This window comes from Odocoileus virginianus, chromosome 4 (genome assembly GCF_023699985.2).
Source record: "Odocoileus virginianus isolate 20LAN1187 ecotype Illinois chromosome 4, Ovbor_1.2, whole genome shotgun sequence".
Classification (NCBI taxonomy): domain Eukaryota; kingdom Metazoa; phylum Chordata; class Mammalia; order Artiodactyla; family Cervidae; genus Odocoileus; species Odocoileus virginianus.
In genome coordinates this window covers 82,403,238-82,415,850 of record NC_069677.1, presented here as the reverse complement: position 1 = coordinate 82,415,850, position 12,613 = coordinate 82,403,238, and the positions used below count along the sequence as shown (strand labels likewise).

The following is a 12,613-nucleotide window of genomic DNA, read 5'->3' as shown; positions in this document are numbered from 1 at the left end:
GCCTGGGAGGCATTCTTTCTCACTCCCACTTCCTCATGACCTGACTTTAGGCTCCTCAGTGGAGGTTAGCTGGCCTTTCCTAGTATCGGGGGTCCCCTCCAGAGCAGCTCTTTCACTCAGGTCTCCTGGGGCCACTGTGGAGGTGGTTCGCCTGGCTGGCTTTATTTTCCTTGTTTCCCTCTGAGAAACGCACGCACTATATAGGAGCCAGTGAGTGCAATGGGGCTTGGCTGGTGGAGCTGCGGTGAGGAGCCAGTTCGGAGACGGGGACTGAAGAGGTGAACAGGCCATTCTCAGGCTCCAAGATCAGGTGTCAGGCCTCATGGCTTGGATCTCTGGGCACCCTTGGGGGTCCCCGCGCGCCTTCCAGCGGCCCCCCGGGCCCTCGCTGCCCGGGGCACCTCTGGGTCTCAGCGCCCCCTGCCCCACAGCTTACCCCTTGCTACCCCAGCTGCCCTATGCACCGTCCCTGACCTCGATCCTAGCTGCTCTGTGCGCTCCCCGAGTTGCAGCGCGCCCCCACCCCTCCGCGGCCCCAGGCCTTGCTGCCCGGAGCACCCCCGAAGGCCAGACGCCTGACCGCGCAGGGCGCGCCCGGTGACGCATTTCCAACAGCCAGGAACCCTGACCGACCGGGCACGCGCCCGACGTCCGGGAGCGCGCCTCGTGCACGCGCGACAGCCACGTGACCCGCGCCGGCCAACCTGCGCGCAGGGATTTGGGGGCAAAGCGCGGCCCCGCGAGCAGTTGCGGCGGGAGAGCGGCGGGCCGAGAGCGTGAGTCGCTCGCTCGGGGCTGCCTGCTGTCCCGCTGCCTTCCGAGCGCAGCCATGTCCGAGGAGAAACCCAAGGTAAGGGCCGGCGGGTGCGGGCCGGGCCGGACTCAGCCCCCATGCCCGCGCCGCCCCCGCGCCCCGGGCCCCGCCGCCCTCCGCCGCCGGCCGTTGGGACCCGTGTCGAGCCGCGCCGCTGGGCCTCCCCTCCCCCCTTCTCCCTCCACCCCTCCCCCACGCCGCCCTGCTCCGCTCGATTCCCCTCCCCCCGCCCGTTGTCGCGCCCCGCCCTCCTTCCAGGCCCCGCCCCTACCCAGACCACTCCCTCGGGCCCCGCCCCTATCCAGACCCCGCCCTCGCGCTCCGACTCCGCCCAGGTCCCGCTTCCACTGTTTGAGCTCCACCCCTCCGGCTTCAGCCGGGCCCGCCTTGCGGGGAGCCCCGCGGGGTTGGGTCGAGTCTGGGAAAGCCGGCCCTTCTAGTCTGAACCCTCTCCCTCCGCCGACGTCACCCGCGTCCCCAAACCCTCTCTGGGACCGCCCCTACCCAGGACCTCTTCCCTCGCCGGGACCCTCCCTAACTATGCCCCTCACGGGGACCGGCCGGCCTGGGCTCTACTGCCCCGCGTGCGCGGGGTCCCCTCCTCAGTCCTCGCTGCGGAGTACCCAGAGGGCACAGGCCGGGCAGGGGATCCTCTGCGGCCCCCTGGGTGTGCGCCCATCCCGCGTCGCAGCTGCCGGGTGTGCGCCACGCTCTGCCCAGTGGGCTCCCCGGTGTGCGCTCCGCAGTCTGGTGCCCTGGCCGGCAGTCCTCGCGAAGGTCCGCGGCCGTGAAAACTTGTCTTGGAAACGGGTTTCTGGAGCTTTTCGTCTGCTCTCTTGCTCTGTGCGCAGCCTCTCTTACCCCGCTGCTGCTGCTTGGAGGTCGCACCCCAGTGCTTACGGGAGGCGGAACCGGGATGGGTGCGCCTGCACGGAGCCCCTGGACGGGATTCCACGGTGGGGCCCCGGTGGACGCGGCCCTTTCCGCCCTGGAGCCTCCTAGGAGCTGCCTTTGCTTTTCCGGTGGGGGTGCGAGCAGATGTCACTGCCTTCCTTTATGACCTCTAGGTGGTCTCCTCATCTTGAGTTTAAATGCAGTGAGATACAGTGAAATACGCTCAGTACTCATCCCTTCGGTGAGCTTAAGCTTAACACTCCCATGTGTTCAATGTCCAAGGTCTAGTTCAGTAGAATTAACTTGTTTTAACTACTTCCAAGACAGCGAGCTGGTTGTGCCTCAAGCCCCACCCTTTGTCTTCGAAGGCCTCGGTTCCTGCCGGGCTGCTCTGGCTCAGAGTATTCTCTCTCCTTCCGGCCTGGGGGGGAGGGGTAGGAGGTACACCCCCAGGCCATCTCGGTGCAAAGAAAACCTTGTGGACCAGTTGGGAAGACAGTTTGCCTCCCTGGAGAGTCCAGGTAGGGGACTGACCGGGTGAACCCTGCTCTGGTTTTTAGGGTTTCATCCTTCCCTTTCCTTTTTTCCAAGTTTTGATTATTAGGGATTCACCCCGGGTCTGACCTTCCTCTGCCTGGTCTGTAGCCACCGCCCTCTTTGTGTTCTGGCCCCTGCATCTCTCTGTTTTAAACACACCCATATTTTTTCATTAATAAAGTAAATGCATCATCTGTCTATGTGCAAAAGAATGAAGTTGGACCCTTCTCAACACTAGATCTGAAAGTTAAGATGCATCAAAGACCTAAATGTAAGAATTAATACAACTTTTAGGAGAAAGCATAGGACAAAAACTCCACCACATTGGACTTGGTGGTGATTTCTTGATTATGACACCAAAGACATAGGTGTCCTGGGAAAAAAAAATGATTTATGAAAATTAAAAAATTTTGTACATCAAAAGACACTGTGAACAGGGTAAAAAGGCAACCACAGAAAGGGGAGATGATATCTTCAAATCACTATCAACCCAAAAAATCCCACAGAAGGCTGCAAATAAGAAAGTAATTTGGGGTGGGAGGGGGGATCGGGATGGGGAATACATGTAAATCCATGGCTTATTCATGTCAATGTATGACAAAAACCACTACAATATTATAAAGTAATTAGCCTCCAACTAATAAAAATAAATGGGGGAAAAAAAAGAAAGTAATTTGGGGTGTTAAGAATTGTGATTTGGGAGACACAGATTTGGGTAAAACAAAGGGCTTTCTGGGTAAGAGAAAGAATCAGGGGCTTACAAAGGCAAGAACCACGAGGTTGAACTCTGACACAGAAGGAAATGTGTGTCCTGAAGGGGTGGCTGTCATGCGTTGTTTCAGGGTCAGGGTTCCACAGGCGTCTCGAGTTTTGAGCAGCTATCCTGGATGCTTCGTCAGGAAAGGACGTGGTCACAGGTCAGATTTCATCGGGGTTGAGATGAGTCCCGTTCTCAGTGGTCTCTGGGTTCTGTCTGAGGGGCTCTCTGAGCAACACTGACTCTCTTTTGATTTTCCTTCTACATTGCATATCTGATTAAGGATCAATATCTAGACTATATAGAGAACTCCTAAAACTCAACAAGAAAATAAGTGACCTGATTAAAAAATGAGCAAAAAAACATGAATAGACATTTCTCCAGAGAAGACATACGAATAGGCAAGAAGCTCATGGAATGATGCTTGACATCACTGATCATCAGGGGAATGCAGATAGAACTACAGCGAGATACTGCCTGACACCCATTAGGATGGCTACTTTAAAAAATCAAAACAGAAAACAGCAAGTGCTGGAGAGGATATGGAGAAGTTGGAATCGTTGGTGGGAATGCAAAATGATGCAGCTGCCATGGAAGAGAGAATGGAAGTTCGTCAAAGAATTAAAAGCAGAATTTCCATATGTTCCAGCAACTCTACTGCTGGGTGAAAGTGTTAGTCACTCAGTGATGTCCAGCTCTGCGACCCCACGGACTATAGTCCGCCAGGCTCCTTGTCCATGGAATTCTCCAGGCAAGAATAACTGGAGTGGGAGCCATTTCCTTCTCCAGGGGATCTTCCCGACCCAGGAATCTAACCCAGGTCTCCTGCATTGCAGGCAGATTCTTTACCACCTGAGCCACCAGGCAGGCCTGGTCTGTGTGTACAGCAGTATTACTCAGGCTTAAAAAGGAAGGAAATCCTGACCCTTGCTACATCAGGGATGAACCTGGAAGACATCATTATGCTGCTTGATGTAAGCCAGTCACAAGAGGACAGATACTGTGAATCCACTTACAGGAGGTCCCTAGAGGAGTCAGATTCATGGAGACGGAAGAATGGTGGTTGCCAGTGGCTGGGAGAGGACGAGTGACGGTTTCATGGGGACAGAGTTTAGTTTTACAAGATGAAAAGAGTTGTAGAGATGGATGGTGGCGGCGGTTGTATTTTATACTAGAAACTGTACACTTAAAAATGGCTGAGATGGTAAATTTTATGTGTATTTTAACACAATGAACAGCAAAGAAGTAAAAGAATAAATGGAGAGGAAATCTTATCTGTAAATGCAAGGAAGTATCCTGGATTGGATTCTGGAACAGAAAAATGGTATTAGTGGAAAAACTGGTGAAATACAGAAAAGCTTGCAGTTTTGTTGCTAGTGGTGTGCTGATGTTGTGTTCTTGGGCAGGACGCATACTGCAGCGTGTGAGATGTTAACACCAGGGAGACCCAGTGGGGCATGTAGGAGTGCTCTGCCTCTGTATGGCAACTTTTTGGGAAATGTAGGATTATTTAAAAATAAGACCTTTATTTGAAAAGATGAAAAAGCAAATGCATTCTTGGTCTCTGGGGAGTGGTGAGGCGCTGATCGTAGGACCCCCCCAGTTTCATCAGACGGGGGTTCATTGCTAGAGTCTTGCCTCCTGGGACCACTTCTCAGAGCCATTCCGAGTTCCCCTACTCTGATCTCCAGGGGCCTCCTTTCCTTTCCCCTCCATGTGGTGGGGAGCAGTTCCCAGGGCTTGGAAGGGGGAGCGGTGGGGAAGGAGAGCCCCAGGAAGAGGAGAACTTGGCCAGGACAGCACACAAACTCGCCTTGGTCTCCATCCAGACTGTGCAAATTGACTTAGGTCAGCTTCATCATTTTGTGAAAAAGCAGAGACTCCTCTTTTCCCCAGCAGCTTGCTCTCAGGCTGAGCTCTGCTCGGAACACCAGCTTCTTGCATCAACTTTCAGTAATTTCCAAGGACCAGAGACCTTGCTGATGCTCAGCAGCTTGGAGCGTCCCATGGGTCATGTCAGAATAGGATAGGGCGGTGACCCCATTCAGCTCGGACTGGCGACCCAGGACGCACTTGAGGTGGCCCCCCTGGGAGGCAAGCAGGGAAGCTGCGGGCAGCCTGGACCCTGAACTACTGCGCAGCCTGCTGTTCTGGCCAGAGACGTCTCTGGTGTCTCATTCACCCTCACATTTGAGTCTAAGTCCCCTGTGCTCCACTGTTAAGAGCAACCTTAAAACAAAGGCGGCTCTTCTCTCTGTTGTTTTCTGGTGTTATGCAGATTTTTTTCCCGTTAAGCTGACGTTTGTGACAAACACTAGGTTGGCAGGGCATTTGCCTGACTCAGCAAACAGAAGTTATAAGTCAGTTCTGTATAGGAATACGACAGACACACCAGTGACTGAATTGCCGGGGACGTTTAAGAAGCAGTGGTGGTTGTGGGGCGACAGGTGGAGACCCAGATCCACATGTCTTTGCAGGAGGGAGTGAAGACGGAGAACGACCACATCAACCTGAAGGTGGCCGGGCAGGACGGCTCCGTGGTCCAGTTCAAGATCAAGAGACATACGCCGCTCAGCAAGCTGATGAAGGCCTACTGCGAGCGCCAGGTGTGGGGAGGGGCGGTGGAATGTGTGTGCAGGGGCCTGTGTGTGTGCTCGTGTCCGTGCAGGCTGGCCGGGCTTCCCCGGGCGGGGCAGGTGTCTGGCACTGTTGGAATCTGAGCGGTGGGTTCTCACGGATTCCATCCCTCCTCCTCTGTGTCTGTGGAGACACTGCCCTGGCACAGTTTGCTCCAGACAGACTTAATCAGTTCAGTTCAGTCACTGAGTCGTTTCCGACTCTGCGACCCCATTAATCGCAGCACGCCAGGCCTCCTTGTCCATCACCAACTCCCGGAGTCTACCCAGACCCATGTCCATTGAGTTGGTGATGCCATCCAACTATCTCATCCTCTGTCATCCCCTTCTCCCACCTTCAATCTTTCCCAGCATCAGGGTCTTTTCAAATGAGTCAGCTCTTCGCATCAGGTAGCCAAAGTATTGGAGCTTCAGATTCAACATCAGTCCTTCCAATGAACACCCAGGACTGATCTCCTTTAGAATGGACTGGTTGGATCTCCTTGCAGTCCAAGGGAGTCTCAAGAGTCTTCTCCAACACCACAGTTCAAAAGCATCATTTCCCTTTATTTACTGCTTTACAAGACAAAGAGCTGCCTCACTGGCGCCTTCCCATGGTAATCAGAGACGCTGACGCCCTGAGTGTCCGTGTCAGACTGTGCCCTGGGGCCCCTGGTGCTTTGCACAGGAGCCAGTCCTCTGTGGGGGATGCGGAAATCCTTGACCTTAGTTTCCACTCTTGGCTTTGACAACCCTTGCCTTGGCCTGTTTGCTGTTACTATTAAAAACACCTAAAAAAAAACTCCATGCCTTCCTCTTTCTCCCCTCTTTTCAGGCTTTATTCCTCAGAGGAGGTCACTGTCAATTCCAGCTTTTTTTTTTTTTTCTTCCACTTTTTCTTGGTAAATATACTTGTGCTTCTGTTTCGTGGAGAAATTTTGGATTTTGGAGACTATTTTCACCTGTGAAAGGTGGGACTTCTGTGACCTGTGGTCCACACAGCCAGCCCCTGCCCCCACACACAGCCCCCTCCCTGCACCCAGCCTGCACTGGAATCTGCTTCTTTTGTGACCAGGCAGCCGCCCCAGCCACACAGCAGCCTGTGCTTATTGTTGGCTCTTGTCTGAGTCCTGTTCTTGGTCTGGTGGTGGCTGTGTGTGTGGATTTCGGGGTGTCCCATCATGACTTTATGCCCTGCATTTCCTGCCTTGCTGCACTATCTCCCACCTGGGCCTCCTCCCTCCTGCCCCGCCTGGGCTGCTGCTCTGCGGTCATCCCAGAGCCTCCCAGAAATCCTGCCCACGACCTCGGCCCCCGTCCTGGACTAATCTTCTGGACTAATCTTCCCCTGTCTTGATAAAGCGTGTCTTCCAGTATCTTGCTCAGAAAGCATAAGAAGAGTACTGCTTCTCTGAACCTGATTTGCTTTATAAACCTTCACACTTGAGTAATGTGACTGCACATAAATTTCTAGGTTGATATTCATTTTCCTTTTCCGGAGTTGCTGTATCACATTCTTCTAGGCTCCCCCGTTTGTGTGAGAAGTTCAGTGATGCTCTGATTCTCGGTCTTTTGTTGTAAGGTGGTTTATCTCTGATAGCTTTCGGGACTTTATTCCTGGGCTTTGAGGTAGGCAGGTTTGTCTTAGACTTTTCTGGGCACGTTCTCGGCCTTTTTGGCCTAGAAACTCAGTTCAGTTCAGGAACTGGACCTTCTCTCAGTTCAGTGACAATTTGTCCCTCTCCAGTGGGATTCCATCTGATTTAGTCACCTGTGCCAGGTGTGTTCATTTGGATCATTTCCTCTGACTGCATGGGGTTTGTTGCTTTGGTCTGCTTTCTGGGAGGTTTTCTCGACTTTCTGTTCCCACTTTTTATGGGTGATCTTGTGTCTTTCATGATTTCTGATTTTCAAGAGTCCTTGTTTTTTACTGTGTTCTGTGGCTCCCTTTTCCCCGGGGGAACTCTCTGTTGTTTTCTAGCTGCCTCAGAGCTTCAGGCCTACTGGTGAGACTGTAGTCAACTGGGTCATAAATCTGTGTATTCAGAAGTCTGGTGTTTTGATGAATGTGTGATTCTTTTTGAACTGATGTGTTAGCGGGAAATACTTACACAGTGATAACTGCTTTTCTTTTCAGGGCTTGTCAATGAGACAGATTCGATTCAGGTTTGATGGACAACCAATTAATGAAACAGACACCCCAGCACAGGTAGGAACCCAGCAGGTCTACACTCAAGGGCTACTTCTGACCTGCGTGTGTAACTGCCATCAGGAATGCTCACATTTGAGAGTTACTGATTGCTGCTCATATAGAACACCATACATTTTCTACCTTCTTTTTTTTTTCTTTTTGGAGCGTTGCTGCATGGCTTGTGATAGGTAGTTCCTGACTAGGGATTGAACTCACTCCCCTGCAGTGGAAGCACAGAGTCCTAACCACTGGATGGCCAGTGAATTCACCTTACATTTTCTTAATGGCTTAGATTATTAGATTTTGTAATTTTGAGGTTCAGTTTTCAAATGAGAAAAATGTACTTTGTCAGCCTCATCTGTGTTGGGAGAAGGAGCAGGAGGGCTGGTTCTCAGCTGAGGTGGTCCAGGGTCATGGCCGAGGCCAAGCATCCTCACCCCCTGACCTGACCTCCACCCCTGCTCTAGGTGAGCTGGGCAGATAGGATCACCACTGCGTGTTGTCGGGACACTGGACCCGCAGCGTTAGTCTGCGGCTACATTCCTGCCTCCATCTCCTGCCCTCTGAGCACTGAGGAAGGGGCATGGGTGGAGAGGGTGCAGCGTGCTCCGTTTCCTCCAGCATCTGCCACCACGTGCAGTTCTGTCAGGTCTGCACATCACTCGTGGAGGGAGAGCCTGGGGTCCAGGCTGCACTCCTGGCTCTTGTCAGCCGGACGACTGTGGGGTCGAGCGTGGGGAGAATGGGCCAGCCTTTAGTGTGAAAGGGCTGCTCTGTAGAGGTTTCATCTCTGCTTCTGTGGGGAACTGCATGCCACTTACACAGAGGGAGGGGGCAGCCGTGGGCTCCCCAGCCTCTCTGCCGATGCTCGTGCTGTGTCATGTCTGCAACAGGAGTCCTCCCCCTGCCCTCCCACCTCCCCCTCAGGGGTACTGCTCTTGATTTCTGAGCAGGATGCTACTCGATGGGATGGGGAGGCCAGCAGGGACCCCTTCCTTTGGGATGGAGTTGGCTTTGGCAGCACCCGTGTGGACTCCACCCCCACCTCTGACGTCCCCAGGACTCAGCGCTTCTGGTCATTCTCTCCTAGCTGAAATCTGATTTTGTATACTTCTCAGTAAGACTTGAGACACTTTGTTTTTAACAGGACTTAGTTTCTCTGTCAGTCAAGGTTCTAGCATTGTGGATTCTGTTAGGAGAACTTGGGGAAGAAGTGGGCTAACTGGAAACCCATAGCTGAGCCTCTGTCCTCATGTGCCCACTTGGGGGCAGGCTCACGGCTCAGGTGCGTGGGGGTGGGTCCCCCCTCCCCCAGGATGAGAAGACACTGATATGCCTTCTGTGCCTGCAGCTGGAGATGGAAGACGAGGACACCATCGACGTGTTCCAGCAGCAGACGGGGGGCTCCAGGGTGGCCAGCTGCCTCTTGGGGAGCGGCCTCTAGAGCCCCCAGCCCCTCGTGGCACCGTGCTGTGTTTGCTATTGAACAGTGGACGTGTGGCCAAGCCCATCAGCAGGGAGGCTCGGACACCGAGGACATTCCCCAGAAGGACTTTGCTCTGATGCACTTGAGTGCCACGGTGGTGATGGTCCCCAGCCTCCCTCGGCCCACCACCTGGTACCTGTGTTTGGGTAAAATGCCTGGTGAGGGACTTGGGCTTTGTTTTTACTTTTTCGTTTTTTCTCCCTCCTATGACATTTTCTCCAAGCTTGTGGCCTGAATGCCTGCTTTCTGTCTAGACGGGGCTCTCACTCCAGGTGTTGACCCCCCTCCTTCCAGTCATGGAGAGAACTGTCACTGCTCTGGGAGTGCTTCTGTGGGGCGAGTTTTTGGGTCATGGTTGGTATGGGAGATACACTTTCACTTACTGTTTCTTGCGGGCACAGGTTTTTTTAATGCTAAATATTAGAAATGTAAGCTTTGCCAGAATATAGTTAAGTTGAAGGGAAAATACTGGAATGTTTCTTAAAAGGTAAGTTCTTCAGTAACACGGCCCTGGGCGGGGTCTGGGGCCCCAGACCCACGGCCACCAACTGCCGGTGACACTGCTTGGACACAACAAAAATGGGCTTTTCCCCTTTTCTTAACAGAGAAGAAAGTAAGTCCCACACGTGTGCTGTGGTCACGGTGCCAGGGCCTCAGATTTCCTCCAGTATTTGCTTCTGATGAGTAACAATGGTCTGTATGTAAACAAGGAAGATAGAGTATTGCTGATTTTGCTGTTATGTTTTTGTGTAAAAGAGCTGCTTCAAAGTGTGGCTACAAGTGAGAGATGCCTCCGGGTTCTCCCCGAGGACTGTGCTCTGCTCCCCAAGTTGGTATGGAGCTTACACGTTACGTGTGATTTCAGTTCTGTGCATTTTGGGGTCTGTTTTGGTTAACCTCCGATGGTTGTCCTGTTGCCCTTCCGTGCGGACTCACTCCTGTCTGACGGTCCCTGGCTGCCTGTTCGGGTCACCTGGGCAGGACAACCACCATCATCTCCTGCTCGCCTGAGACCTCGCTGGAGAAGCCTACACTTCCCCTGTACCTTGCTGTTCGGGCACAGGCGGGGTGTCTGCGGCTCTTTTGTGTTTATTCCCCAATTTGTACATTATTTGTTGTTCTTTACTACTGTCAACAGTAAATATAGTTTGGTATCCTGTCTCTCAGCTCATATTCTCTACTGCGTTTGGAGACTGGACATTGTGTCACGTTCGGTATTTGCAGTGACCCTTCACGACCACTCCGACTTCCATCTGAAGGCCGGCTCACCTGCCAAGGCTGCCCCCTCCCCTGCAGAGCTCTCCTCCCTCTCCTGGGCTCCTGGGGGGAGGGTTACCATGACTCTGGGCTTCTTGATACTTTTGGTGTTTGAATGTGAGACTGTTTTCCTTTGTGCAGTGCAGCTGACAACTTATTCCCTCATCTGTTTTGAATGGAAGTGAGTTGACACTGTTTGGGAAACTTCTGCATGTTGCACTGTGATACTGTATCAGGTTGATTGGTGAGGTGGGCACAGGCTGAAAGCTCAGGGGCAGCAAGCACATGAGTTGCTTAGGTGGCAGCAGCAGGCAGAGGCGTGGCCCAGCGAAGGTGTGGGGGAGTGTAGGCCCCAGGAAGGCACGCCCTGCACTCGTGGGGAGGGTGACATGTCAGGGTGCCTGAGCTCAGGAGCACTGCAGTTTCTGGGGAGCCCTAGTGCAGTGTTGTCTGAGCCTGACCCCAGCATCTGATGGACAAGCAGGCAGTGTCCTGGAGGTGCATTTGGAATAACAGATCTGCTGATATATTAAAATATTGTTATGTAAAACCAGCTCCTAAAATCACTGGGTTAAACTGATGCTTCAGTAGCAGACAGGCTCGTCTTTACTGGTTGTATTATGGGTGCCCTGAGTCCCAGCTGGCACTTTCCCAGTTTCAGTACCAAAACCCCACATCCCAGGACCCCTTGGCCCCAGGCACACGGGTGGTGCCGGCCTGGCTGCATTGCACAGCACAGGTGGGAGCGTACCTGTTAATCTCAGCTGCTCCATAACACAGCTTTCATGGAAAGAATCTGCAAAAAGCAGACCCTTTTTATACCTCAGAACTTCAATTCTCAAAGAAACCAGTAGTATCACACACCAGGTGCTCGGAACCCTTGGGACACCAGGACCAGCTGACCTGAGCTGAGCATTGCCAGATTTAGCGAATCAAACACGGGATGCCTAGTCTCACTTGAATCTCAGCGAGGATGCGCGGAGGGGAGCATAAGTATCCCTGAAGGTGAGCCTGTCCCACCAGCCACAGCGAGGTGAGAGACTTCCATTATGTTAGCACCTCATATTTTGGGTTTTTGTCACTTGAAACTAATCCTGGTACAAACTGTGAACACACACTGCTACAACACAATGACCTCAGAAAGACAGCAAGTGACAGACATGGATGCAGTTCAGAAAACCCCCAGCATCTAATGGGTGCTGTTGTCTGAGCCTCATGTTTATGATAGTTCTTCTCATCATCTGCACTTCTGTTCCCTTCCAAGTAGAATTGTTCTTTAATCGCCCTCTGACCCCTGACCTGCATGAGGGGATGGGGTGTAGCTGGATCACAGAGAAGGTAACTACTTGAATGGGAGATGGAAACCTTAGGAGTATTTGTGCAAATCCATTACTTTTTGGAACTGTTTAAAAGTACAGTGTTTTTATATAAATCACCATGGTCATTTGAGAAGACAGTGTCAGGCTGAATTTTTGTTGATGCCTCTCCTGTCAAACATGCATCAAAGTTATATATATATTATACTAGAAAACTACACAGGGCATAATGTAGTAAATTCTACACAAGAATACGTTGGAATAAGTGTTGTGAAGATAAAAACTTTTCTTTTAGGAATGGGGTTCTAAGAAGCACAAAGAGGAGTAGATAGATCAATGAGCCAATCAGCTGTAGAACCACCGTGAATATTAATGAAAAAAAGGACTCATCTAGTGACCTGATACACATTAGTCAGTGGAGAAGTCAGAGCAGCGGGGGTGGATGCTGGCTTCTGGAGGCAGAGGACTAGGGGAAGACCGAGGGGGCCGGCGTACGGGGCGTGGGGCGGTGGGCTGCGGTTGTGCGGGAAGCCCATCCACCCTGGGTCTGGCTGCTGCTCTGCTCCCTCCTCGGTCTCCAAAGCTCCCCTCCAGGCCAAGCTGAACCCAGACTGACAGCATAAAACAGCCACAATCGCCAATCTAACTTTTTCAAACCTAAAACCGTGTGAGAGTCGCCACTGAGCACCAACCGCTCTCAGAGTGGATTTCTCGCTTTAACTGTAGTTGCGTCTGAAAGTCACCGC

The 12,613-nt window shown here is 52.5% G+C and overlaps 1 protein-coding gene across 1 annotated transcript; it reads left to right on the top strand.

The window, feature by feature from the left end:
* Positions 1-684: 684 nt before the first annotated feature.
* SUMO3 (small ubiquitin like modifier 3) lies at positions 685-10,448 on the top strand. The gene is made up of 4 exons (XM_070466871.1): positions 685-850; positions 5,480-5,608; positions 7,755-7,826; positions 9,160-10,448. The coding sequence occupies exons 1-4, from the start codon at positions 830-832 to the stop codon at positions 9,250-9,252; spliced, it is 315 nt and encodes a 104-aa protein (XP_070322972.1). The 5' UTR covers positions 685-829; the 3' UTR covers positions 9,253-10,448.
* The last annotated feature ends 2,165 nt before the right edge of the window (positions 10,449-12,613 follow it).